The 26,998-nt window shown below is 45.4% G+C and overlaps 1 protein-coding gene and 2 long non-coding RNA genes across 5 annotated transcripts in view; 1 reads left to right on the top strand and 2 right to left on the bottom strand.

Moving 5' to 3' along the window:
* FTO (FTO alpha-ketoglutarate dependent dioxygenase) overlaps positions 1-26,998 on the top strand; it is a 202,490-nt gene that overhangs the window by 110,342 nt on the left and 65,150 nt on the right. The window contains exon 9 of one of the 3 annotated variants that reach the window (XM_077310546.1): positions 8,104-8,257. The exons of the other annotated variants lie outside the window; for them this stretch is intronic. Within the exon in view, the coding sequence (XP_077166661.1) occupies positions 8,104-8,242 (139 nt within the window). The 3' untranslated portion in view covers positions 8,243-8,257. Of the gene's footprint in view, positions 1-8,103; positions 8,258-26,998 lie in introns of those variants that run through there. 3 annotated transcript variants of the gene reach the window in all.
* The window catches only part of LOC143823859 (uncharacterized), an 85,751-nt gene that overhangs the window by 19,986 nt on the left and 38,767 nt on the right, over positions 1-26,998 (bottom strand). The gene's annotated exons all lie outside the window — the stretch shown is intronic.
* LOC143823857 (uncharacterized) lies at positions 541-2,646 on the bottom strand. Its single transcript, XR_013226605.1, has 2 exons — positions 2,525-2,646; positions 541-721 (listed from the first exon to the last, which is right to left on the bottom strand). It is a non-coding gene; the product is annotated as an uncharacterized LOC143823857 (long non-coding RNA).

The raw sequence follows: 26,998 nt of genomic DNA on the forward strand, positions 1-26,998 counted from the left end.
AAACTTTCTCCCACTTTTATTAGATTTTGGCCACCCCCTCTGGCTTCCAAAAAGTGATGTGGAAGGTTTTAACGCGAATATTTGTGATGTGGGCAATTTTGTTAATATTTGTAAATCTAGATAGCTATTGTTTTCAGAATTAAAAAAAATATCTATCATGATATTCATACAAATTTAATAGATTTTACAACCCTAAATTATCAGAGAAATTCAAAGCAGGTCAAATATGAAGAGATTTGTTCAAAATAACCAAGTTGAATAAGTTTGGATAAAAAGGTGCTTTTCTCCATGTAATTAGTCACAAAACACACTCCAAAATTGTATATCCCTTTAAAAATATTTTCTTTGATATGGACAATGTGCATTTTCTTCTACCTGCCCGTTTTTTTGATTGTCCAAAGAGAAAACTGCTCTAATATAATATAATTCACTGACACATGCATGGATACATCTTTTGGAATTCTCAACAAAATTCAGCCATGCTGCCTTGTTATGTTAGAAAGGGGGCTCATAATATATAAATCACAGAAGGAGATCATAGTCACTCAATGCTAAAATATTTATTTCCCATCTTCAGTAACCCATCCATTTTGCTAATTAAATTGACTTTGGGGCGACTCTCAACAGGACTGGTGGCCAGGATTGCATCGTGGTATGATGGAATCCATTCTGGAAGATCCAGGGTCAAATTTCCATTCTGTTGTGACACGTACTGGGTGACCTTGAGCCAGTCGCAGGGCCCAGCATCAGCCACCATACGTGGTTGTTGTAAGGGTATAAAAGAAAAGGAGTACCATGATTTCATTTATTTCTGCACTCTTATTCCAACCTTCCCTGGAGGCTCAGGAGAGGTTACAGCATTTTAAAAACATACATATTTAACAACTAATTCCCCCAGCAGCACATCCTTAACAAAAAGGAGGGGGTGGGCAGTAAGCAGAATAATCATCCCGAATATATAGGTTGGGTTAGATAGGGAAGCTAGCATTTTTTTTTAGATGTTATTCAGAGCCCTCAACCATAGACCTAGTGGAACAACTGTTTTGCAAGCCCTACAGAACTGTTTAAGGTCCCGTAGGGCAGGAGTAGTCAACTTGTGGTCCTCCAGTTGTCCATGGACTACAATTCCCATGAGCCCCTGCCAGTGTTTGCTGGCAGGGGCTCATGGGAATTGTAGTCCATGAACATCTGGAGGATCACAGGTTGACTACTCCTGCCATAGGGCACTGAACTCACAGGGGTAGGGTTGGCCAAACTGTGGATCTCAAGATATCCATGAACTACAATGGTGCTGGCGAGGGCTCCTGGTAATTGTAGTCCATGGACATCTTGAGAGCCACAGTCTGGCCATGCCTGCATCTAGGGCCTAGGCAGAATGTTATACCAGCCCAGGACCAGGGCTGGAAATGTCCTGACTCTGGTTGAGGACAATTTAATTTCTTTGGGGCCGGGGATCCTGAGTGAATTTTGCTCATTTGAATTTGGAGAATGCCATCCTATGCTCCTGCGGATTAAAAAAATTATCCTAGCTAGGTTGTGGTTTCAACACTGTGCAGATGGTGGGGTTTTAAGCCATCAGTGTTGATTTACAGGACCGAGCCTGTTTATCCCGTTGCTTCTTAGGAAGACTCCATTGAAACAGCCATGTATATGTGTGTGTGTGTGTGTGTGTGTGTGTATATATATATATATATATATATATATATATATATATATATATATATATATATATATATATATATATATATATATATATATATATATATATATATATATATATATATATATATATATATATATATATATATGTATTTTAACGTAATATATTACAATAATGTTATACTGTCTTTCTCTTAGTGGGGAATTATGAGGGCCTCATGTTAGGACCTTGGTGTCCTGACATAGTTAATTATCCATAGATAATGGTTTTTCAGCGGTCGCCGTGGAGAGCCCGCCAGCCGCGCTATAGAGGGCTTATTAAGAGCGGGGAGACTCAGGTGCAAAGCACCTATGCATTTCCCCCTGCCGAAGCCCAACAGCTGTGTTTTCGTTGCTGTGTTATACATCACATGGAGCATCTCGTTTATTACGGCCAAAGCTAATGATGCAAGAGGAAACTTTGATGTCGTCCCCCACCTCGGCGTTAGAATGCGGCGGCATCTTAGCTGTAGGTACGTTCGCTTGGCTTCCAGGGCTAATTTATCTTTCCTAATTCCCGATGTATCTTCGTCGTCGTCGTTGTTTTCAATCCAGAAATGCTCTGGCTCTGGTGTATGCTATTTCCGCCAGACCCTTCAAACTATTTTTTTACTTTAAAAAAATAATAAAATGTGCGGGCTTTTTTGGCCGTTCGAAGAACATAAGCAGAGCCCTGCTGGATCAGACTAATCGTCTTATTCCGGTAGGGCCCTGATCTCCTCTGGGAACTCATTCCACCAGGTGGGGGCCAGAACCAAAAAGGACTCATCCCCCCCCTCCCCATTGAGCCACCAGTGCTTCCTGCCTCCCCTTCTGTGACCCTTACCTGGTATCATTATGCTGTGCACATCTTACCTCCCAAACTGTTTCAGGTAGGGGTTGGGGAAAGCAACGCAAGATGACAAATTTGGGTTGCCAGCCCTCAGCCAGCAATCCCTAGAATGCTAGGGAGACTCACGTAAATAACAGGCAGCAATGTTATGACATCATTCCAGGCATTGTTACTGGATGTGATGTCACCACGTCTTTGGATGCTCTAGCACTGGGCCGGAACTTTCTGGTAAAGCCGTGGCATTTTGGGGAAATGCTAGAGCATGTGGTGACATTACTTCCAGTTATGCAACAAGGGACCTTGGGGAGTCACTGGATGCTATTTCCCACCATCCGTAGTGGTGCTTCCGTAGGGTGTTGCCTGCCGAAAAGCGGGCAAATGACATCTCTATGATAACGTGGTGTAGTGGTTAAGAATGATGGCTTCTAATCTGGAGAGCCAGCTTTGATTCCCTGCTCTTCCATGTGCAGCCAGCAGGGTGACCTTGAGCTAGTCGGAGTCCTGATAGTGCTGTTTTCACAGAGCAGTAATATCAGGGCATCTGTTGTAGGGAGAGGAAAGGGAAGCCGCTTTGAGACTCCTTCGGGCAGTGAAAAGCAGAGTATAAGAACCAACTCTTCTTCTACATACTGTTACTAGCAAAAGAGAAGGGCAAGCTAGACACGGAGCTGCCCTTTTCAGTGGTGGCACCCTGTTCTTCCCAGCTGTCCCTGGCAACAGAGTTCTGTTCGTGCTAACATACAGCTCTAGCATGCTTTAAAAAAAATAAAATTCAGGGGTAGCCTCTTGTCCGTAACATCCAGTTCCACCCAGAGCGCCTAATTTTAGACTTTATCCAAGTTTCCCACTGTTTTAGCCTACAGTTGTTGGATTCGTTAGCGAGCTGTAACTGATCTTGATCTGCATTTTCTTTTAAATCTCCAATATAATCAAAACAAGAAGCATGCGGCCCAGGATAGCAAATGCTTTTCGATCCTTTGTTGTCAGATCCGCGCAATTTTCTCTCCAGCAGGATTAGATGAAACAGAAAACCGATATAGCTAGCCACTGGAATTGCCGGCTTGTAATTTAGAAATATCCATTTTATCCCATGTAATTTCTTTGCTAAGATTCCTGAGTCTGAATCTGATACCAGGTAGGAGCCAATTCAAACAGTAACCATTTATAGTTGTTCAGACCCGCTTAGATTTCACCATAATGCAAAGCAAAGAGATATCTTGGCTCGCTTTCAGGTGTGTGACGGGGGCAGTTCAAATTTAGCATCAAATGTTGCCATATGCTCCTTTCACAATTGCAGACGTCTCTAGAATGCAAGCTGTAATGTTAAGCACGCTAGCCTTTGCCATCCCTTGAAAGTCTGGCCCATCGTTCGGAGAGCCGTCGCGAGCGCTTAATTTCATCAAACGAAGAGCTGGCCTTCAGGAAGCCCGTTGCAAGTGGTTATCCTCAAGTCCTTGAGTATGGCCACAACGAGAGAGAGAAAGAGAGAGAGAGACTGCTAAGGTGGGGAAAAAAATTCAGCTTTGGATAATGAGACTTAATAGATGTGTCCCTTTGGGCATGTTTGACAAGAGCTGTGAAGGTAAGAGCCATGAGGGATTAATGAAAATGGAAACCTTCTTTCATCCCATCATATGCCCCCAAGAGAAAGCCAAAATACATTTTAGGTTGGAATGCTGTTGAGTTCGCTGGCAAAGGCAAGGGGGTCTTCAGTTGTGTTAGAGACCTGCTCCAATGGACAGGCCCACCCTCTAGTTTACAACTCTACGAGGCCGTTCGGGGGGTGGGGAGGAATTAGAAAGGTTCTCATCCATTGTACCTACATCCTTCTCCTCTCGCCAGCTAAGAAAAGTTGGAAAGTAACCCGGCATCTGTCCACCATGCTTGGGTCCAACCGAGAACTCCCACTCCTCTGGTTTCTAATTGCTATTGGGCCATTGGAGAGAAATAGAGAAGGAAGAAGCTCCCCCGCTATGCCTGGAAACAGCTCCAGGGAGGAGTCCCTCTCCTTCCAGTTTCTGCCATCGGCGTGCCCCTTAGAGAGAGGGGCAGGAGACAGCCAGACACGAACTCACCATGCTGCTCAGTCTGAGGGTTCCCTCTGCAAAGAGCGTTCGCCTTCCGTTTTAATTGCTATTCACATTGCCTTTATTGATTCCTGCGAGCCCCTTCGGGAGCCGATGTCAGTTGAAAATGGCAGTCAAATATCATCAATAATGAATTGTGCCCCTGCAGTGTGAATACTGCAAGTTGCCAGCTTCTGTAAATAGTCTTCCAAGATCCCCGGGTGATGCGTGGTTGCTGTCCCCCTCCATTGCTGTTCCGGTGTTGGTCCATGAATATATATACTCTTGGCCTCCTTTGGGGCCCCCAACATGCTACTGGTGAGTGTCATGGTGCCCCTTTCTGCAGCTCATCCATGCTTTTATCAAGTGGGCCGAGCCAAACAGGGCTTTCCCCCAGTAGGACTTCTGATTGGCCCTTGGGGGGTCTGACTGGTTGTGCAGATTTTTCATACCATCGCTGTGTGCCTGAAGTTCAGCTGTTAGTCTTCAAGAAAATACTGTTAACCAGTATGGTCCACCTTAAGGGACCTCTTGTTCAACAGAGGTTATGCCTGACATGTGGAACAGTTATGGAGGACCTCACACCCTGAGAGAGGCCGCTGCCTCTCGTGGTAGCCATTTTGTGGTTGGCTTCACTTCTCGCAGCTGCCGTTTGGTGGCCGTTCCCACGACCTTGTGTCAGGTTTCAGAAGTTACCCACGGGCTCAAGGTTTTGAGGACCCCTGGTCTACATGGTCCATTTTCTCAGCATGCCTACGTGCTGTGGATCTCCCCCCAAACAGACATGTTTTCTTCAAGCCGTACATTCAGAACAAAAAAAAAACGGATGGGATACGACTGAATCTAAGCCGCCATGCATCTAAGACAGCTCCAAATGGATCGCTGTGCTAGCCTGCCTATAGCGGTAGAAAAGGGCAAGCGTCTAGGAACACCAGGAAGAAAAGTAGCAAGTTAAAGGCTATCAAAATGTACGGCAGGAGAGGATCTTTCAGGAGCCACTGTCCCCTTCCTCACATAGATCAACATGGGCGGCCCTGTTAGTCTGTCTGTAGCAGCAGAAAAGAGCAAGAATCCAGGAACACCATCAAGACTGACGCAGTTTGTGGCAAGGCAGGAGGTTTTGTGCGTCACGGCTCACTTCTTCAGACGGTTCTCTTGCTCTTCTCTAATGCCTCGAAGACGAACTATCGAAATGTCTTTTGTATGACGCTCCCTCTCCGCAGCTCTCCCGGTGCCACCTTGGGACTGGTGACCTTAAGACGACCTTTGCACATCTGGGGCCATGTCCTAGCAAGAGTTGTCTCCCATCCGTGGAGTTCAGCTGGGCTGGCGGTTCTGACAGACGTGTAAACAGATGTAAGCGTTGTTGCTAATGACAGGTGATTATAAGTGGCGTGGGTGCCAGAGTAATTAAACCGCTCTTTGACAGGAACATTTGGCGATGTGGTATTTCGGCATTAGAGCAATTGTTACAACATATTTCCCCCCCGCTAAGCTGTACGGCCTGAAGAGCATTAATTATGATTTTTTGGGGGCATGGTGCTTGTCGAGGTTTCTCTGTTTCGGAGGTATCGAGCCAAGTGACGAATGAGAAGAGCTGGAACGGGCGTAAAGGCGCAACCCAAGAGCTTGTGGCTACAAGATATTATTGCCTCTGTAACTTGATGGAATGCCAAGATCCCTCTTTTTTTTATTTTCACTTCTTTTGTTTCTCCCAATTCAGATGTCGCTACTGTTTTCATTTCATTTGTTCCTTGGCAGGGCTACTTATTTGTTCCAGGGTCCAGCAGACGGAAGGCTGGGCCGGGCTGCAAAAACTTGGATCAAATCGCCACTCACCTGCAATGTCCTACAGTTGGCCTGGGATCAGTTCCTATCTCTCAGCCTAACTCAGGTTGCGGGGGGGGGGCAGGGGGGGTTGCAAAAATAAAACCGAACATGCTCGTGTATACCCAGCTGAGCGCCATGGGATAGAGCAGCCTTTCTCCACATTTTTGACCGTTGAGAAACCCCTCAAACTTCCTTCAGGCTTCGAGAAACCACAAAAGCAGCACGATCGTGCAGAATACGGTTGGGAAGCAGAGCTGTGAACGTTTTCAACCCTTTCCCACCAGGTTCATCACTGGCCATTGGGGGGGTGGGGGGATCGACATGGCCATGCATAGCCATATCACCCAATAAATGTTTAACAAATTAAAAAAACATATATACAAACCCAGTTAAGGTCTGCTGCTCTTTAACCTCTACACCAGGGGTAGTCAACCTGTGGTCCTCCAGATGTCCATGGACTACAATTCCCATGAGCCCCTGCCAGCATTTGCTGGCAGGGGCTGATGGGAATTGTAGTCCATGGACATCTGGAGGACCACAGGTTGACTACCCCTGCTCTACACCACGCTGGTTCTCCTCTGATGTAAGTAGGGCAAGTCATCATGAGAAGGACCATAAAGCAACTTTACGTTGAAGCTAATGGCTGTGCCGACCTTAGGATTAGACCTATAGCGCTTGGGGAGTGAAAAAATGTTATTTTTTTAATTCAAAAAAATTGTTTTTAAACTTCCACTTTAAAATGTCGCCTTCACTGAGATTTTACTAACCAGACACCAGAAGCCTGCCTGAGTGTACAATTTCAAGCCTGTATGATTCATAAGTTAGACCGGAGTGATTTGGGGGGTTGTATTCCTGATGTGATCGGACGCCCTGCCAAAGCCGTAGATAAGGGCCTTTGTCTCTGTTTAATTGTCCATTCCCAGCCTTCTAAATATTGTGGCCGCTCATAAGCATGTTGGCGCATTAAAAAGAGTCAAACTTGGCTGATCTTGAAAACAGGTCCCATTGTCTTCTCCCTCCGGAGCCAGGGGGAATCTCTCAACTCATGCCGTGGGGCTTCTTTCAGTGTAACGTGTCTTGAGGCATTTCTCAGCAGTGACCGATACTGAATCTGAGTTGACAGGACCTCTGACTGAGCAGAATGGGTTCATTGACCAGAGACATGGGGGTACCCGAGCCCTTTAAAAAAAGGAAAGAGAAACCAGTTGGGCAAATTGAACTTGATTTTTGACCTCTCGATTCCCAAGTTGCGTAGCTCCAGAGACAAATGGCTGATTAGCTACTCAACTCTTTTCTCTCTCCTCCCGGTAATGTAGTAAGGCTTTCTCTCCTCACACACAAACGCGCACACCCGCACAAAGTCATCCTAACGTGACACAGTTCTTCGAGGAAATACGATCAGAAAGTGACGGCCACCGGTGCCCTGGACGTTTTCTTCTCTTCCCCGCACAAAGCCCGGCCTGTCATTCTATCTTGGAAAATATCTGAGACACAGTGTCCAGAAATCAATACAAGATAAAGTGATTGGTCTCTTAACCTCGCCTTTCTTTTTTCTGTGTCGTGGTTACGTTGCTCCTTTTCACCTGCAGCCAACCTGACGCCAGAGTAAATGAGAGTTTCTGCCATCAGAAGTATCTTCTCTCTTTCTCCCCACACCCCCTCCCAACTCTCTTTCAGCTACGTGGAACTGAGAATAGTTTTACAGTTGCTTCGCCTCTGCCGCCTCCAGCTCCCAGAGAGAAGTCTAGCCAAAGTGCCTAATTCACCTGCTGGGTCCTTCCCCTGTTCGACGGCCTTTACAAAGCCAGCTCCCTAACACGCATTCCACGCCAGTTGTGGCATGGCTCCGTTGCCGGCGATCAAAACGAACAAAGTTGGTTAATGCGGACGCGTGATCTTTGATGTTCAACTAGTGCTCTAATGCCAGAACTCTCCCCCCACCCCACTTCATTGCAATAATTTCCGGCGTCCCAATATGAATCGGAGGAGAATTGCAACAGATATTACTATCTCCTGTTTGATTTATGAGTGCCGCTTGATTGTAATATTCATCTCCTGCCTCTTTCAGGAACGCATTTCTCTGGTGCGATTAGACCAGTGCAGGGAGATTTTTTTTCATGCGCCAGGTCTTCTGTAATGGTGTGATGAATTCCCTTTGTGTAGGGAAGGATAGGGTTATTTTTTTTTCCTTTTAATCTCAGCCGTAGTCATCGCGAACAACACGGCTCGTGTCGGCTTAGTCAGATTTAAGCCAAATATTTGGGAATTCAAGTTTAATGGAAGTTTAAATACTCTGTCAAAAGCGTGCTTGCCACTGAGAGCAAAATTTGACAAAGAGCTGAATCGACACACCAGAACTTATTCCTCCCCGCCACCCTCGAACACGGCAGTCTTTCTAAAGTCTCAAGGGTTTATTTTCTGGCTTCAGGATTTGAGGGGAACACTCAGAGAAGGCCCCCACGGGGGAGTTGAAATGAAAAGCATGAAAACACATGCACCAAGGCATCCCCTCTCTCAACTTTCTTGGGCATTCCATGAAAAATTTGCTGTAACAATTGAAACTGCCCTTTCGGACTGGACTTCCTAGAAGTTATTAACCCCATTATTGTCAGAGACAAGTTGCTTGAGACCAATCTTACCTGTTTTGAAAATCATTTTATTATTTACAAGTGAGGACACAAGATATTATTGTAAGGCATATAAAATTCCTTGAGTTGGCTGTCAACTTCAGTTCAAAGTATTGTGGCTTTACAGTTCTTTATGGCCTAGAAACCACATTATCCATCCATCCATCCATCCATCCATCCATCCATCCATCCATCCATCCATCCATCCATCCATCCATCCATCCATCCATCCATCTCTCTAGCTAGGTATTATGTATCGATGTTTCTGCTCTGTGCTCTGAATACATCACAGCTTCCCAAAATTGCATCAAAGGCATTGTGTATCCAGAGGACATCCCACCCCCCACCACCACATACTTGATTGAAATTTCAGGGTAGTCACAACCTCATCCAAGCACTGGGTAAGAAACATTATAGAAAAGCACCCTCCATATTTCAAAGTCAAGAAAAACCAATAAAAGAAATTATTGTTTGTGAGGACAACCATTCAAATATTTTAATAATAATAATAATAATAATAATAATAATAATAATAATAATAATAATAATAATAATAATAATAATAATAATAATAATAATAATAATTGTATGGCATTTGTAGTATTGTCAGGAGATAGGAGAACTTTCTGGAAGACAGACAAGGGACATTGGGAATTGGTTTGCAATTTCCTGCCTCTGCGTCAGGACTCCTTGAAGGAACTACCACCCCAATTCTTTGGAGATCTCCCAAGCTTTTGAGATCTGACAGGATCGGGCTAACCTAGCCTATCCAAATCAGAGCTACACATTCAAGTCTCTGCGGTGATGAGTTTATCTAGGGGTAGTCAACCTGTGGTCCTCCAGATGTTCATGGACTACAATTCCCAGGAGCCCCTGCCAGCATTTGCTGGAGGACCACAGGTTGACTACCGCTGATCTAGAACACAGTAGGAAACCCAAATGTAAATAAAGCCATTTACAATGGGAGAGACAGTCCTATAATTTGAGTAATGGAACTATTAAGAGGCGACTAGGGCTTGGGTAGAAACACAAGGAGTGACCACGTAAAGAAAGAGATTGTAGCACCTGTGATTTTCCGGATCTTAGCGAGCAAGTAAATTACAATCTTTATGATGGGGAGAGATAATGCCGAAAAGGGGGAACGGTTTTCGTTTCAGAGACCACAATGCCCTATTTTTAGAGCCGTGAATCAGCCTCGGGGCTGGATCGTGCAAACTGTTGCTCGCTGAGGAGCTATGATGGACATAATTTACGGTCAGTTTATCAGGGACGCACTCTCTGGCCTCTCCTCAGGTTTCTTTTCAAGACAAAATAGGTCAGATCCAAAGAGCTCCAATGGATGGGTCTAACTGATGACTGAGATCCTTGCGGCTGATAGCAAGACATTTGGGGAAAGCGTTCTCCGTTTCAAACGTGGCTGGTTTGTGATTTGAGCTGGGGAAGACGTAACATCTGGCAGGATTGTCCTTTCTGCCCGACCCTACCAGTCTGAAAACTCGCACTTCAGCTTCTAAAGGGCCCCTCCTCCCCATAAGAGAAACCACTATGATCAGCTTATTATATTGTCAGGCATTGCATCCTCCGGCAGCGCTAAATATCACCGAGCTGTGAGAAGAGAGACCTCTTCTTTCAAATCTGCAAACTGGCCAGTTTCACGGGATGCTGAAAAAGTTGTTACAAAGACACCGCAGTTTGCCAAAGCTCAGTAACTTGCGAGGGTCATCCGAGACTTTGAGTCCAGCGCAACCTTTAAAACCAACAAAGTTTCATTCTTTTTGTACGCAGGCATGCTTTTGCCGATCGGACTTAGTTATGTGAAGCAGATGTGCCACACAGTCCGTGCTTGTGCACGTGCCCATAAAATGCATAAAAAGGGGATCACCGCTTGGAAGCCACGGCGAGACAAAGAGACATGCGTGTCTTCTCCTTGTAGAAATCCACCGGCCAATTTTCTTGCTTCCTTTCTTCCCTCCGTACAGTTCCTCACTTCCTTGCGAGGCACATAAAAGCGCGGCATAGCTCCACGAAGGGTGCCCCATCTGATGTCCAGCCCGGGAGGAAACATTTCCTTGCCAACTCAATGAGGAACAATATCCCGCCAAAATCCACAGGGGAAATAGTTCTTTTTTGCTGTGTGTCGGCTCCAACAATAACACATCCCAACTGAATACAGAGTTAAACTTCCTGTATTCCGTCCCCCCCCATCCCAATGTCCAAGAAAGCCTGGCGCTATAAGAGGGGAAACAGCAAAACGATTGACATTCCCTGGCCCTTGCCATGCACCCAAAATACATGATCCCCAAAAAGTATCTTTACTTTTTGGTTTCAAAGACTCAGGTAATGCTTCTAGAAAAGGCCAAGGCCAAAGTTTGCCTTAACAGGTTAGCTTTTATACCTGCTTTTCACTACCCAAAGGAATCTCAAAGCGGCTTGCAGTCACCTTCTCTCTCCCCACAGCAGACACCCTGCAGTGTGGCCGAGTGAGCTCTAAAAGAACTGCTCTGTGAGCCTTAGGAGAACTGTGATTCTCTCAGGGTCACAACACTGGCTGCATGTGGAGGAATTGGGAATCAAATCTGGTTCTCCAGATCAGAGGCCACTGCTCTTAACCACTGCACCAGGCTGGCCACTCTTAACCACTACACCAGAACGACGTAGGCCTGCTCCCCCTCACTGGCAGTCTTCAAGCAAAGGTTGGATGCACACTTTTCTTGGATGCTTTAGGATGCTTAGGGCTGATCCTGCGTTGAGCAGGGGGTTGGACTAGATGGCCTGTATGGCCCCTTCCAGCTCTATGATTCTATGATTCTATACTAATACCCGGAGTAAGTGCCTAGGCTACGGGCCAAAGTAACTCCCGGAAGAAAACTTTAAACGTAGTGGGGGGAGCCGACATGACTGGATGACGTGGAACAAAACAGTCGCTGGTCCAATTCACACGGGGTGGGACGAACAAGGGGTAAGCGAGGTGTTGGAGGGCTAACCCCCGACCTTCGGAAACGATGGCACTGCCGCCAGATCCGGTGCGGATGTCCTTTTTCCGACTCGCTCTTGCCGGAGGCGATTAAGACCCGCATCTCCGAAGCTCCTTTGGCAAACCGTCCGGGGGAAACATATGATACCATTTGCCATTGCCGAATGCGGCCTGCTGTTCTTCTGTAATTATAATGGCCTGAGCAGTGTGGGGTGGCGTAGCCTTCCTTAGCAATCATTAATCTAGTGAGTCTTCGTAACGGCGGCCCATCTTGGAGAACAGCAGTCCTTGGCGTGAGAGTCCTCGGTGGGAGCGAGGGATTGCCTTGTTTCCGTGCGATCTGCCCCTCGCCGGTCCTGGCAGATTCGGGAGGAAGCTTGTTTCCACTTTCTCCCTCCTCTTCTATCCTCTCGATAGCTTCCTGCCCTCTCCAGTGTGCCTTTCTCCTTCTTGCAGGAGGTTTCTTTCCATGTGGCTGGGAGCCTGTTTAGTATACCCTATTGTGAGTGAAGGTACATCCTTTTCTCTTTTTTTCCTCCCCCTTTCTTTCCTTCCTTCCTTCTTTCTTTCTTTCTTTCCTGCGTGATTCTGGCATGGCCAGGCAGTCAGCTGGGATGTAATTAAGACTCTGAGAACAGGCTGGCTTCACCACAGGAAGGGCATGTTAGATGTTGCAGGGATTTGGGGCTGTCAGTTTGGCCAGAGCTGAAGAGCCAGAGCCAGGGACGGGCAGCCTTTCATTTATAATCCCTTTATGTACAGTGCATGCACTGGGCAAAGTTTACAGCTAACCTATTGGCTCCTGCTCGCGGGCCAATGAGGCCCGATTAGCATATGTTGCATGTATATTTTAGTAATATTTTAAAAGCAAACGCAAATTTCCAAAGTGAATTATGCATGCACGACAGAAGCCGAGGCTGTGTTGCTGTGGGTGTCAAATCCCACATCTTTTTGTCAGGACTGTGGGTTTTACATTAAAAAGGCAGAGAGACTAAACGAAGTAAAACAGTTTTAATTTTTAACAGTTTTGGGCCGGCCCAAGGAAGCCCTCTCTGACAGTTTTAACTGACATTTGAATAATTGGATTAATTTAGGAAGGAGCACGTCGACAGTTTGACGGTTCGGCTTCCGCTTTCATGCATGCTTAGACGTAAATTTAGGGACGGGATCGGACAGTTTCATTTATTTGGCCTTACCGTGGCACGTGTTGCAAAACAAGATCCCATGGTTGGGGAACTTTGATCAGGACCAAAGATGGGCGATGAAGATGAAGAGCTTTTTTTTTTGTACCCAAAAGAGTCTCAAAGCAGCTTATAACCACCTTCCCTTCCTCTCCCCACAGCAGACACCCTGTGAGGGAGGTGAGGCTGAGAGTGCTCCGGGAGAACTGTGACTGGCCCCAGGTCAACCAGCTAGCTGCATGTGGTAGAAAACTGGGGAATCAAGCCCAGTTCCTCAGTTTAGATGCCGCTGCTTTTAACCACTGTGCCAAGCAGGTTCTCTTAGTGCCATTTTTATTTATTATTTGATTTTTACCCTGCCATTCCCCAGAAGGGTTCAGGGAGGCTTAGGGGTTTTGTACTTCTGAACATAGGTGATTGGCAGAGTGATGCTATGCGGAGTTACCCGGGCCTAAGACTTCCTTGTGTTCCATATTCTAGTTCTGCCATTGGCCCGTTATGTCTTTTTTAAACATGGAATATTCTTTTGAACTCCTACATTGCTAATAGAACTGCATGAACAAGGAGCTCTTCAAAGCACCTTGGATTATAGATGATGGTTAGAAAGTCCTTAAATTAGGCATGGGTTGGGTTGAGGAGTTTGTAGGTTAGGGTTAGGGCTTAATGACATGGTTAGGAAAGGCCATGGTATGTATAAATATTGTTGACATTATTTTACATGTAAGAAATATGGGGGAAATAGGGATTTATATCAGGGTAAACGTTAGGGTTTAGGGTTATGGTTAACTTAGGCATGAGTCGGGTTGGGGAGTTTTTAGGTTTGGTGGACGCATTAGGGCTGGGGAAGACTTATTGACATAGTTAGGAAAGGCCATGGGATTTGTAAAGTTTGGGACATTATTTTACCTGTAAAAATATGTACATAAATAGGGATATATATCATGGTGAATTCTCTGGTTATTACATCTTCACACATTTGAGCATCAAAATAATAAGTAGTACTTAGCATTTAAGTAGTACTTACAGCAGCAAAGTCAATTACCTTGTAATTCTTATAACAGCCCATCAGGTAGACCAGTTATAGAACCCACACAACAGATTGGAGAAGGGGGAGGCATTGAAAATGAGAATGTTTAAGGGCAGCTAGTGAGATCCTGGTATTTGAGCTAGGAATTTCCTGGATGGGTTTATTTTTTCGTCACCACTAACTCATCAGAATAAGGTCTTCGGCGCTGTCCTTTTCCAGGGAATGTCGCCAGGGCCTCCTGAAAGACTTCAGCCTTCCCAAAATGGCAGCCCCCAGAAGCTGTTTGCTATACATCTCTTGAAGAACTTTCACAATGTTGCTGAAATGGACCATCCTTTTCTTTGCAGACAGAATGTTCGGGCTTCCTACCTTCCAGACATACACTCCATTGGGGATTCTCAAAGCCTTTTAAAATTATAGACTTTTTTTTTCCTGGGGCAGTCAGCACTGGGCCCAAGAGTGATGTCGCCATCTGTCCTTTATATTAAAAGATTCTTTTATATCACATACCTGATGTTCTCTTTATTTTTCAGGGATAAATGTTGCTAATTAAAATACAGCATTTGTCCTTTATCTTGGACTAAAGATTCCTCTGAGCCTTGAAAACAAACAAATAAACTTTGGGTACTTTAGTCTACGTCTTAAATATGTTTTTGTGCAATCTTGGGGGAAATTTCTTATTTATTAAAGGGATTTGGCAGCTCTGGGGAACCGTTGTGGATTCCAGTTGTCTCTTAGAAGTGACTTTACATTGTCATTACATATGGTCGGGTTTCAAAGAAACAATTCTACGGCCCTTTTGCAATATGGTCTACCTGGCATTACGGCTTTCCCCTCCCCAGTCTATCCCCCCTCCACTAATGGTGATTTTATTTATCTTCATTAGTAAAAATCAAAATGTTCTCCAGCCAGTCTTTGTACAAATTGTGTATAAAATCAGATCTGGATTGGGTATTAGGTTATATTTCGAGTTCTTATCGAATTATTTATTTTATATTTATTTATTTATTTTAGATTTCTATACTGCCCTTCCCTATGGCTCTGGGCGGTATAGAAATTACTTGAAAGCATCTTTCAAAAATAATACTATGAAGGATCTTTGTCTTCGCCAGTTCTTATATGGTTTTCCAAGCTTCCTATAGTGCAGGGGTAATCAAACTGCGGCCCTCCAGATGTCCATGGACTACAATTCCCAGGAGCCCCTGCCAGCGTTCGCTGGTTCCTGGGAATTGTAGTCCATGGACATCTGGAGGGCCGCAGTTTGACTACCCCTGCTATAATGCATATAAATCTCCGAGGGCCCAGATGTTATAGTCCAGCAGCTCTGGTATATACCTGAAATAGATTTCCTTCATTCTTCTCCTCCCTCATAAAGTGATATAGAGTGTATGTAACACAGACTTCGGTTCGCTGATATTGCCCCCCTTTAGTCTGTGTGTATTCGGGAAACTTGGATACATCTCATAAAACTGAATTTCAGTTGGAAGAACCCCAGCCCAGTTTCGTTTCTTCCCTGTCCGAAAGAAACTTTCTCCTCCCTCCCTCCCTCCCTCCTGGCTGATCTTCTCCCGTTAAGACTGGCAATTTTCCCCCCGGAGTTTTTTTGTTCCCCATAAATTGTTTCTTTCTTCTTTCTTTTTTTTCCTGTTCTTCTCTCCGATATCATGACATTACAAATAATGTTTATCTTAACATCTGTGACTAGAGTCAAATGTATTCTAAATAAATAAATGCTTGTGGGGTTTTTGCCCTCCTGATTTTAGTCTGGATTTTATTCATGCCATTTTATTTCCTGTAGACTTTCCGTTAATGTGTAAATTGAATTCTATATTATTGGGCTGTGTGAGTTTAATTGCTTCAGCATTTGTTAGCCTAGCTTGTGTTCAGCTTGGGTTGCTGTGGGCGGGGGACACAGGTGGTAGCGTGGAGTGAGGCAGGTGGAGGACTGATTGGGCACTGCCCCATCAGCTGGGTATGGCCAGGAAACCAACAGCTGGGAGATTTATTTATTATTTATTATTTATTATTGGGGGGGGGTGTAGTGTAGCTACGAGATCCGGGGATTGTCCAGCAGCCGGGCAAGGGGTGTTCAGAGGTAGTTTGCCGTTTCCTGCCTCTGCTTCATGACCCCTAGTGGTCCTTAGAGGAACTACCACCCAAATTTATGGCTTTCTTGTTGCTACATTGTGAGCCGCTCTGAGCCCTGACATTTGGTTGAGGCCAGAACAAGCTAACTAACTGAAACAGCCAATAAAATCTATGGGCCTTCCCCCCCCCTCCATTGACCTCCAAGTTATCTCTGTCACTAAACTGAATACTAAGACACAGAGAGGCAGACGGATTGATAAATAGTCAAGAAGCAGAGCACTATAAAGTTTTATTATGGTTTTCATTGTGATTTTATAATGTTATATGTGTGGAATACATGTTGTAAACAAACCTCCCGGAGCCCGCTTGCAGGGAAGGGCAGTCTAGGAAACAAATGAATACATATAAATTGCAAAATAAAAATCCTTGGAGGTCTCCCTGCTTAGCTTCCAAGATTTGAAGGGATTGGGCTTGCCGGGGCTATCCAGCTGGAAAAGAATGGCTGATTCATGCGGCAGCAGTCAGAGGAAAGAGGAAAGATGTTGGACTAGATGGACCTCTAGTCTGATCCAGCAGGGCTCTTCTGGGGTTCTTCTGAAGGCCTCAGCCTCTTTGCCCTGTTGTTGGCCATGGAGAGGAACTTTTTGGCTGCTGTGTGAGACAGGATGCTGAACTAGATGGACCTCTGGTCTGATCCAGCAGGGCTCTTCTGAGGTTCTTTGGAAGGCCTCAGCCTCTATGCCCTGCTGATGGCCCTACTGAGGAACTGGTTGGCCACTTTCTGTGTGAGACAGGATGCTGGACTAGATGGACCACTGGCCTTATCCAGCAGAATGTTCTTTGTATTCTTATGTTGTCAGTTCATTCAGCCCTGTTTTAATTCCCCCCCCCGGGGTATTTTATGCTTAACCATTGAAAGTTGTTCTATAGGACCGCAATGTTGAGTTCCATTTTTAAAAAATCAAAAAGAGGCAGGGATAAAACATAGCCATCCAAGTCACATAGCCGTGCGAGTTCATTTCTAAAGTCAACTGCTCCCTTGCTCTGTGGAGTATTATAGGTTTGCCGCTGACATTTTGCATTCGGGATGCAGGTATTGGAGAGGTGATCAGTGGATTATTTTAAATGTCACTCTGCAGCTTTCTGCAGGTGCGAGTTAAAGAGTTTTAATACAATATTGTTGGTTAGTGTGGGTGTTCTTCTCATCCAGTCTGATCAAATAATCCTCCCCAAACTTCATTTGCACAGGGCAGCCTTTTCCCGTCTTACCTGCCAGGGAAGTCAGTTTGCAAAGGAGAATGTGTGAAGGATCTTATGCAAACCTTCCCTAAATCTGCCTCTTTTTTTTTTAAAGTGCAGCAGCTTACATTGTGTCTATTAATCCTGGTGGTGCATCACATGAATGTTTCTTCCTTGTCCACGTGGACTGTTTATTGCTCACCTCCAGATGGGACCTGGGGCTCCCCTAGAATTACATTTCATCTCCAGCCTACAGAGATCAGTCCCCTTTGAGAGAATGGATGCTCTGGAGGGGAGACTCTATGGCATTGCACCCGAGGTCCCTGACCTTCCAAGGCTCCACCCCCAAATCGCAAGGAGTTTTCCAGTCTGGATCTGCAGCCCCACCAACCCATCCCCTGCCAGTGGCCAGGGGGGACATGACAACTCTGTAGCTTCTCCCCACTGAACATCCAAGACCTCTAAGAATAAAGATTATTTATTAAATATTATTAAATATATTGGATAATGCTCTTTCAGTGTGTTTTTGCAGCTGGATTTTCCAGTGCAGACCGGGAAAATCGACTTCCAAAGTGCATTGAAAGTGCATTATCTACCATGTGTAAAATGGGCTTTGGCCTGAGAGTGTGGATCAAAATACTCCACACAATGGGGCCAGGGGCAGACATGGGGGATGGTTTTACAGACATGGGGGAAGAATCAGGTTTTCAGAGAAATCAGAAGTGTTTGTGTGTGTGAGTGTGTGAATCGAAGGTTCTTTAAAAAAAATTAGAATGTCATGAATGTGGTAGAGTAACGGTTTGCACATGAATAATGGCGGATCCTGATGGAACTGAGAATTTGCTTCTGACGTGTTTTGCTCTAATTGTATGCTGATTTTTATTAGCTTTGGGAAAGAGACGTGATGGAAACATCCAAAGAACCATTCCCCCTATTCAGGACAAGATAAAATATTTCTGTAAATGTTTAATTACATAGGGCAATAGAAAACCTACAAGGATACAGCAGCCCTGTGCCTTCTTAACTGCAACCCCAGTAGCCAAAATACATATTTTGTATTAGCTCCACAGTCAGGCCAAAGAGGGAGAAGAAAGTATTAAGATTGTCATGTCTCCAGTGTGGGAAACAATCCCCTGCATGCCAGCAGGTTTCTTGCTGCTGAGAATTCTCTGCACGTGTGACCTCAGATTTATTGCTAGAGGAAATCTGCTAGCAGTATAGTCCGGGCTTAATGGAAGCTCAGTTGTTTACCCCGAGGCTGTTCTGTTGCCTTCAGGATCCCCAACTCTAGAGTGGATAATGAGTTATCTGCATTCTTTTCTTCCGGATCCTGTGGCCGAAGGCAGCCTACCCGGCTAGCGCACAGAGGCATGGCTGTGTAGCCCTGGTTTTTGGAACAGACCGAGCTTAAACAAGAAAATCCTTGTGTTGAGTCATGCTCCTCGTCAGAGAAATGCTTGTGACTTTATCACCCAACTGTGGAAAGCATGAATTAGCAAATAGAGGTGTGTGTGTGTGTGGAGTGTTTCATGCCAAGTAAATACAACAGTTTGCATTTTGAGGTTTCTAGTTAAGTTTCTGCTTCGGTCGACAATGTTTTCTTGGAGTCTGATTGCTCATTGTGGTGAATAACCTTGGGAGCAAGTACAGTCAAGAAGTAGGGGGCAAACGGTTCGAGTAATAATAAATTAAGCTCTCTCACACTGAGCATTTCAGTGCTTGCGTCTCAGTATTGTGTTCTTGGAAACGTTCTAGATTTCATAGAAGCTTCGGCCGGTTAAAGGTAAAGGTATCCCCTGTGCAAGCACCGAGTCATGCCTGACCCTTGGGGTGACGCCCTCAGCGTTTTCATGGCAGACTCAATACGGGGTTTGCCATTCCCTTCCCCAGTTATTACCGTTTTACCCCCCAGCAAGCTGGGTACTCATTTTACCGGCCTCGGAAGGATGAAAGGCTGAGTTGACCTTGAGCCGGATGCTGGGATTGAACTCCCAGCCTCATGGGCAGAGCTTCAGACTGCATGTCGGCTGCCTTATCACTCTGCACCACAAGAGGCTCATTTATATGACCACAATTATGGAATAAACTCTTCCAGGAGGAGAGCCCAGTCCCCTTACTTTCGATCTTCAAGAAGCAGTGTAAGATGGTTTTATTCAGTAGTAGAAGAAGAAAAGGCAGTTATACCCCACTTTTTTCTACCTTAAGGAATCTTGAAGCAGCTTGCAATTGCCTTTTGCTTCCTCTCTCCATAACAGGCACCTCATGAGGCAGGTGGGGCTTAGAGAGCTCTGAGAGAACTGAGACTGGCCCAACATCACCCAAAGTGACTGACAATCAGCTTTCCCTTCTTCTCCCCACAACAGGCACTCTGTGAGGCAGGTGGGGCTGAGAGAACTCTGAGAGAACTGAGACTGGGCCAAGCCAGCTTGGTGTAGAGGTTAAAAGTGGCCAGCTTGGTATAGAGTTAAGAACAGTGGCTTCTAATCTTGAGAGCTGGGTTTGATTCCTTGTTCCTCCCCATGACGCTGGGTGACATTGGGCTCTTCACAGCCCTGATAGTGCTGTTCTCATACTGCAGTTGTGGCAAAGTTCTCCCAGGCTCACCTATCTCTCAGAATGTCTGTTGTGGGGAAAGGAAAGGGAAGGCGATTGTAAGCCACTTTGAGACTTCTTCTAGTAGAGAAAAGCGGCATATAAGAACCAACTCTTCTTCTTCTTCTAAAATAGAAACAACCTTTCCTTTCTTTTTTTAAATCCAAAATGTTAGCTTCCCTCCGCCTCATGGCTTCAAGTTTCCGGAGGGCTTGTGCTAATATGAAAAATAAGAATATTTGCCACTGAGGGAGCTGAGATCTGCACATTGATATTTTATGAAGGAAATAAATATTTTAAGATGCAAACACTGGGGTGAGTTAGCACTTCAAAACAAGGTCGGAGGATTTCTTCCTCTTCCAGAAGCACTGGTGTTTTCATGTATATTGAGGCAAACAGTGAGTCTTTCATGAGGAAGTAACTACTCTCTTGCTTTTGCCAATTTTTTTCTTCTCCCGGCGGGGGGAGACCCCACTCTCACAGAGGTCCTTTTTGTTTCAAAAGATCATAAGATTTCTAGTTCTATAAATAGCGGGGCAGGGGACTTATCTGCAACAAAGAGGGAGGGATTTGGGAAAGACGGTTGCCCTTTCAGGAACCCCATAGGAGAGACCACCAAAATCGGATCTCCCCATCAAGTTCTCGAATGCTCCTTAGGCTAAAATAATGTCTTCAGTATGGGCAAAGTCAAAGCAGTACCTTTAGTCAAAGGAAAGGAATCAGAGCTAACTGATAGAACCATAGAGTTGGAAAGAGGATAACAGGCCACCTAATCCAACTCCCTTCTCAATGCACAATCAGCCTAGAGCAGGGGTAGTCAAACTGCGGCCCTCCAGATGTCCATGTGTTACAATTCCCATGAGCCCCTGCCAGTGGACCAGGAGGGCTCTGCTTATGTCCTAGGGTTTGCCCCGTTTCAGTATTCACCTTCTCTCCCCCATTTTCTTTCATCTTTGCTTTTCAATCAAGACAGGTAGCCGTTCGAGTCTCTCTGTAGCAGTAGAAAAGAGCAAGAGTTGAATTGCACCTTAGAAACAAATTTGTGGCAGGGCGCTCCTGCCACAAATTTTACTTTTAGTTCTGGGTCGTCTTCGCATTTTTGTCCATGCTGCAGTCCAGTTCCAATCCCTGTGGCAGTCCTATATCATCAGTGTGTTGATGTGCCCTGTGGCGGGGGGCGCGTGTTTAACACAAACGGCCACTTGTGGGAACCGGATCGTCATAGAAGACTGCAAACATTTGGAGTAGGAATAAAGATCTCGGGGACGGTAGCAAGAGTCAAAGGGATGACCTCCTGTAACCTGGTCCTGGAATGTACACTTAGCATTTGGTAGAGAAACATGAAAAGAAATGGCAGAGGAAGGCCTTAGCTGCCATACGGATTGTGACATTACTCAAACTGTAATCATCTTGATTGTATTGCATTAGCATTCTAATTTCCAATTTGGGGTTTTGCTACATAATCTCCAGTAGAGTACATCTAATCTCCCTGCGACCCAAAGTCTTTATATAAACTCGACGGATTTACCTCCATGTGTCTCCGCTAAAACCAGCCGTGTCTTCTGGCTGGGCTGCCGAGATGTTAAATTACTGAGTAAATCAATATGCCATTGTTGTGTTACTGTATCTTTTTCAAAGACCGGCTCAAATTCTGTCTGCTGTCTCTTTGATCCATTCCATTTAGTTCTAAGTACACTTGTTATTACTGTTACTGTTGTTTGCATGTTATTTTAGCTTTTTTTGTTAAAAAAAACTGAAGTAGCTATTTAGCAATTTAAATGAAAATGTAATTAAGGTTACATCTGTTTTACATGCATGTAATACCATGCAGATGTGACCATCTATTAAAGCCATATTTTCTTTTGGGCAACCTCCATCGAGCCCACCCCTTCCAAAATGTTAACAATCACAAAACAGATATTCCTTCTTTTGAAAAAAAAAACAAGGGGGGGAAGGGGACCCCCCCCCCCAATATGGACCCAGAATTCTTTTAAATCTGAAGGCAGCCAAATGAATTCTTGGAAAGGGAGCAGCAATGATAAAAATAAATATGTTAATTATTCCGCTGATGAGTATAGCTTCAAATGGAAGAGACAATGTTTGAGTAATTAAGAGGCATGAATACTATTCCTTTTCTCTTCCGGGGAATTGGGGGCTGGGAAGAAGCCCTCTCGTTTTCTATTTGCATAGATGAATTCATTTAAACGGTGCGTGGTTTCAAAAGAGGCGAGAGAGAGAATTTGAAAGTCAATGGGCTGCTTTACGGTCTTGAAGTCGGGGTTGGGGAACCGAATCCCACCCCGGCCCCAGAGCTGGCTGGTTTAGTGCGAGGGAGTAACTCTTTCCCCTCAGTTCTCCTCGTGGAAAACAGAATGTAGGCCTCTCAGGGTTGCCGTCAGCTTCTTGAGGGGCTGAAGGAAATGAGAAAAGTACACATTTGAGAAGTTGGCAGGAGCATTCCTTGTGCTGTCTCTAATTGTGCATGCCACAAAATGTTCAGGAATCGCTTTGAAACGGCGGGACGTACGAAGCTTACTCTGTCCTGAGGCAAGCCAGTGATCCATCCGGCTCAGTTGTTGGCTCCGAATGGCAATGTCTCTCTAAGTCTGGCCAAGAGCTTTCTCAGCACACTTACCTGAGAAACTGGAGATGCCCGAGATTGAGCCTGGAATGCAAAGCATGTGTCCTGCCACTAAGAAACGGACAGACCAGGGACCTCAAATGACCCTTTTGCAGCGGCCTCTGACTTTCACATTAGGCCAGGTTAGGCAACTGTATCTCTGTAGCCGTGCTTATCGGGCATTTTTATCTCCTACCTCGCTTGGAGGGTCTTGTTTCTACCTCCCTTGCTGCAGCGGAACAGCGGAACGTGGGGCTTTCCCATGTGCCTGAGCCACGATGCTCACAGCGTACGAGTTAGGAAGCAAATCCCTGGAATTATTCGAGGTTTATCTTGTTTATGTCTTAGACTTGACTTCCTTTCCATGATGTTGTAGGCCTGTGTATGATGCCTGAGAGAGAGAGAGAGAATGTGTGTGGTGACAACAAGCACAAACTATGTAGGACTTTGTACATGGAAATATAGACCTGGACAGGGATCCCAGGGGTCATCCAGTCCAACCCCCTGCACCATGCGGGAAATTCACAGCTACCTCCATCCCCACTCCCCCAGTGGTCCCCATCACTCTCTTATTCTAGTGCAGGGGTGGCCAAATTGTGGCCCTCCAGCTGCCCATGGACTGTAGTTTGGCCACTCCTGTTCTAGGACATCACTTAGCCTACCTCACAGGCATGGCTGCCTTGGACGGTGGATTCTGGGATTTTACCCCGCTGAGTTTTTTCCTCTCCTCTGGCTCAGCACTTAAATCTCCAGGAATTTCCCCAACCTGGAGTTGGCAACTCCAGTTTCTGTGTGTGTGTGTGTGTGTGTGTGTGTGTGTGCGTGTGCAGGCAAACGAAAACCGTTGAACGAGCCTGTAATTAAAAGATAGCATTTGGAAGAGAAACCCGGCTTCAGCTACGTGATTGATTAACAATTATGGAGAAGGTCCTTCTTCCTCCCCCCGTCTCTTCCACCGTATAACATCTTTGCCCCGTGTGTTTTGACAGCCCAGGCTGTGGACGAGGTAAATGAGTATCTCAAGCAAGCGCCAGAGTCGGGGAGAGGGCATGCAAAACTTGGACGTAGCAACCGGTCATGTAGCGCCGATGGAACGCGTCTGATTTATGGCTTTCGGAGCGGGCGAGGTGGATCCGGAGCGGTTCCCTCCTGCCTGCCGTTCCCTTGTCTGTTAAGTATGCAAGTACAAACAGCTTTTTTTAAACGTGGCTCTTTACCTAGAAACAAGCCCCGGGCATCATCCGCATACTTTTAACATATGAAAATTGAGCTGCTTTGAACTTGTATGTTTTTGATAACTGTTTGGTATGCTTCCTGGAGGTTCACCTGTAGGCCTTCTTTCCCTTTCCAAGTCCTAATCCCTTTGATTAAGAGCCAGGACAGATAGCTCTCAATGAATAACTCCAGTCTCATAATTCTCCCTCCTTTCAGAGTTGAAAGGCAGAGCCTTCAATAGGTAAATCCACCCGTTTAGTTTGGAGCGATCCGAACTCTGCGCGATAGAAACTTTGTTTTGTTCCAAAGCGGGGTTCAACCGAATGTTGGCGTACCAGTTCTTGCTGTAGGATGATAAGGGGGAAACAACACTTTTGCATTTCCTTCTTTTAATTTTGTTTTGTGGGGTTTTTTTTCTCTGCAAGTAGGATTAGAAGAAGAGAAATTTTGAGAAGCAGGAGTCCAAGTGATAACAATATCAGCCTAGAAACATTATTATTATTTTTCTCACTGTGAAAAGCGGCATTGCTGCAGCTAAACTCCCTCCCCGCTGGCTGCTTTGTTTAGTACAATTTGTTGTGACAGTCCCTGTGTTGTGATTTCCTCCCAACCCATGGTGATTGGGGGCCACAGCACCCACGTTCGCTGTGCTTGAGAATCTGTCCTGTAGAATCTGTCCTCCAAATTGGCCATTTTTCTCTTGGGGGACTGATCTCTGGCGAATATTTGTCATTCTTGATTCTCCCCAAGTCCTTCTAATGTTGACTGGAGTTGAAGCGCAGTGGTAGAGCACAGATGTTGTCTGCAGGTATTCCCAGGTGAAGTCTGGACATCGCCAGGTAATGGATCTCTGGTAGCCTGATTTGGAAGGAAGTTTTTAGAGGAGGAAGTTTTTAGAGGAGGATTGGAGCATGTAAGGAACATGTGATATTTAAGTCCCTGAGAAGGTGTGGGGCTGGACTGGATGGCCCTCGGCGGTCTCTTCCGGCTCTGTGGTTCAGATGCTGAAATATTAAAAATCCTTCCCCTTCAAGCACCAATTTGTTTTTTTCTGTTTTATTTGGTACAGCCCATTTCTCCTTCCTCTGGACAAGAAAACCCTCACAATGGAATAAAAGATCTATTTGAGCCAAGATGGGAAGGGACCCCTTTTCTTCTCACGTGCTGTGGGAGTCTGTTTTCCCCCCCGGAGGCAAAAAAAACATAACATCTCAATTTTAATTCTGTCGCTGCAAAACGTTATGAAATGTCATCCATGTCTGCCTAACGATAAACCCCTTTTCTTCTCTGGAGGACCTTCCCCGTGGCCGGCTTCTGCTAGGTCGAAACTTACGATGTGTTTGGAGGCCATCCAGGTGTTAACTTCTTTGAGCTGGCCCGCTTGGCCTAGCTCTGGACACTACGACTGCATTAATTGATTATTTTAATGCCAGCCGCATAAATCTGCAGATAACTGTTAATAAAAGACAGTTTGAAGGGTCCTCCCCCCACCCCCCTCCTCTTTTGCTTGTTAGGGCCCTAATGGCCGCAAGAGACACGGAGAAATCAAGAGTGGAAGCAACCTTGTTAATCCCACTAACAAGGGTCTCCATTAAGTTATTATTATTATTGCCCTGAGACATATTCTTGCCTCTGAACCCCAGTCGGCTAAGAATGTTTAATGAAAGCCTAATAAATTTCAAGAAGTGGCAGAGAGTCTGGTAGAAGGTATAAAAGCAGATGCAACCAAGGAGCTCAAGAAATTCGGAAGTTCCCATCCTCATGGCCTTTTCTAAAGGGAGGGGACAAGAGTCAGACCCATGCTTGACATATTTTCATTCCCCAGGAAACTGGAACTTGCATCCATCTTTAAAATATTCACTCGTTTTGTTTGTTTGTTGTTTGTTTAAGTTCTTTTACAATGTTACGTATCTTTTCATGGGAATACGGTCAGCATACTGTGACCTGATCTCATCAGATTTCGGTAACTTCAATGGGAGGCCACCAAGGAAGACTTTGCAGAAAAAGGCAATAGCAAACCACCTCTGTTTCTCACTTGCCTTGAATGCTCCTTGCTGGGATTGTTACTTGGATGGGAGACCACCAAGAAAGATTCTGCAGAGGAAGGCCATGGGCAACCACCTCTGCTTCTTTCTTTCTGGATGGCTTCTTGCTCCCACCAAGGAAGACTCTACAGAGAATCCCAATGACAAATCACTTTGAAAGCCCGTGTTTCAGAGTCACAAGGTGTCTCAGGGGATGACCTGCAGGGAGAACTTTTTAAAAAGCGTTCCCTCTGGTGTTAAAAGAGCTGCGGTCCGTACGTTTAGACAATGTGTTCCAAAGGCATCTTTCTCCCTAATCAAATTAAGCGGGCCCTTTGCATCTGCTTCTCATCTCGGCTGCCCGAGCACAATATTGTCGGAGTGCTAGGAGACCTTCTGGAAGGAGCAATCTCTGGCTTAGGAGCTAATTGGGTTGGCTAAAGGTTGCGTAATTGCGGCCGGGCCCTTGGGAATTGCATTTTCTTTCTTATAAGCTGGAGTTTACTAAATTGGGATTTGAACTTTTGCGAGGAGGGGAGGAGTCAGGGGTCAGCTCAGACTGTGACCAGGAGATAAGCCTTTACTCCGAGCGGGTTGTGGGAAGGGTCATGCCACAAGGAATGTCCAATGAGTGGCTGGCTTATGTTTCATTGGGTCAGTCCCGGGAAAAGGTATTAGATGGCCGCTGTTGTTGATTTTGGATCACCCAAGTTTCACAGCTCTTCTGTCCAAAGGGAAATGTTTGTATCGAAGCTCGAAGCTACATGTTTGTCCGTTAGTCTCTCATCTGTCCATCCATAACAATATTCTCTGTATGGTCCCAGTTTTAGTATATATCAGAGTGGTCAAACAGTGTCCCTCTAGATATCCATGGACTACGGTTCCCATGAGCCCCTGCCAGCATGGAGGATGTCAAGTGACCTCTGGGCCATGATGGCAGGGGTTCCTGGTAATTGTAGTCCATGTCAAAGCGAGGGCATGAAGT

The sequence above is a fragment of the Paroedura picta genome, chromosome 14 (genome assembly GCF_049243985.1).
Source record: "Paroedura picta isolate Pp20150507F chromosome 14, Ppicta_v3.0, whole genome shotgun sequence".
Taxonomy (NCBI): domain Eukaryota; kingdom Metazoa; phylum Chordata; class Lepidosauria; order Squamata; family Gekkonidae; genus Paroedura; species Paroedura picta.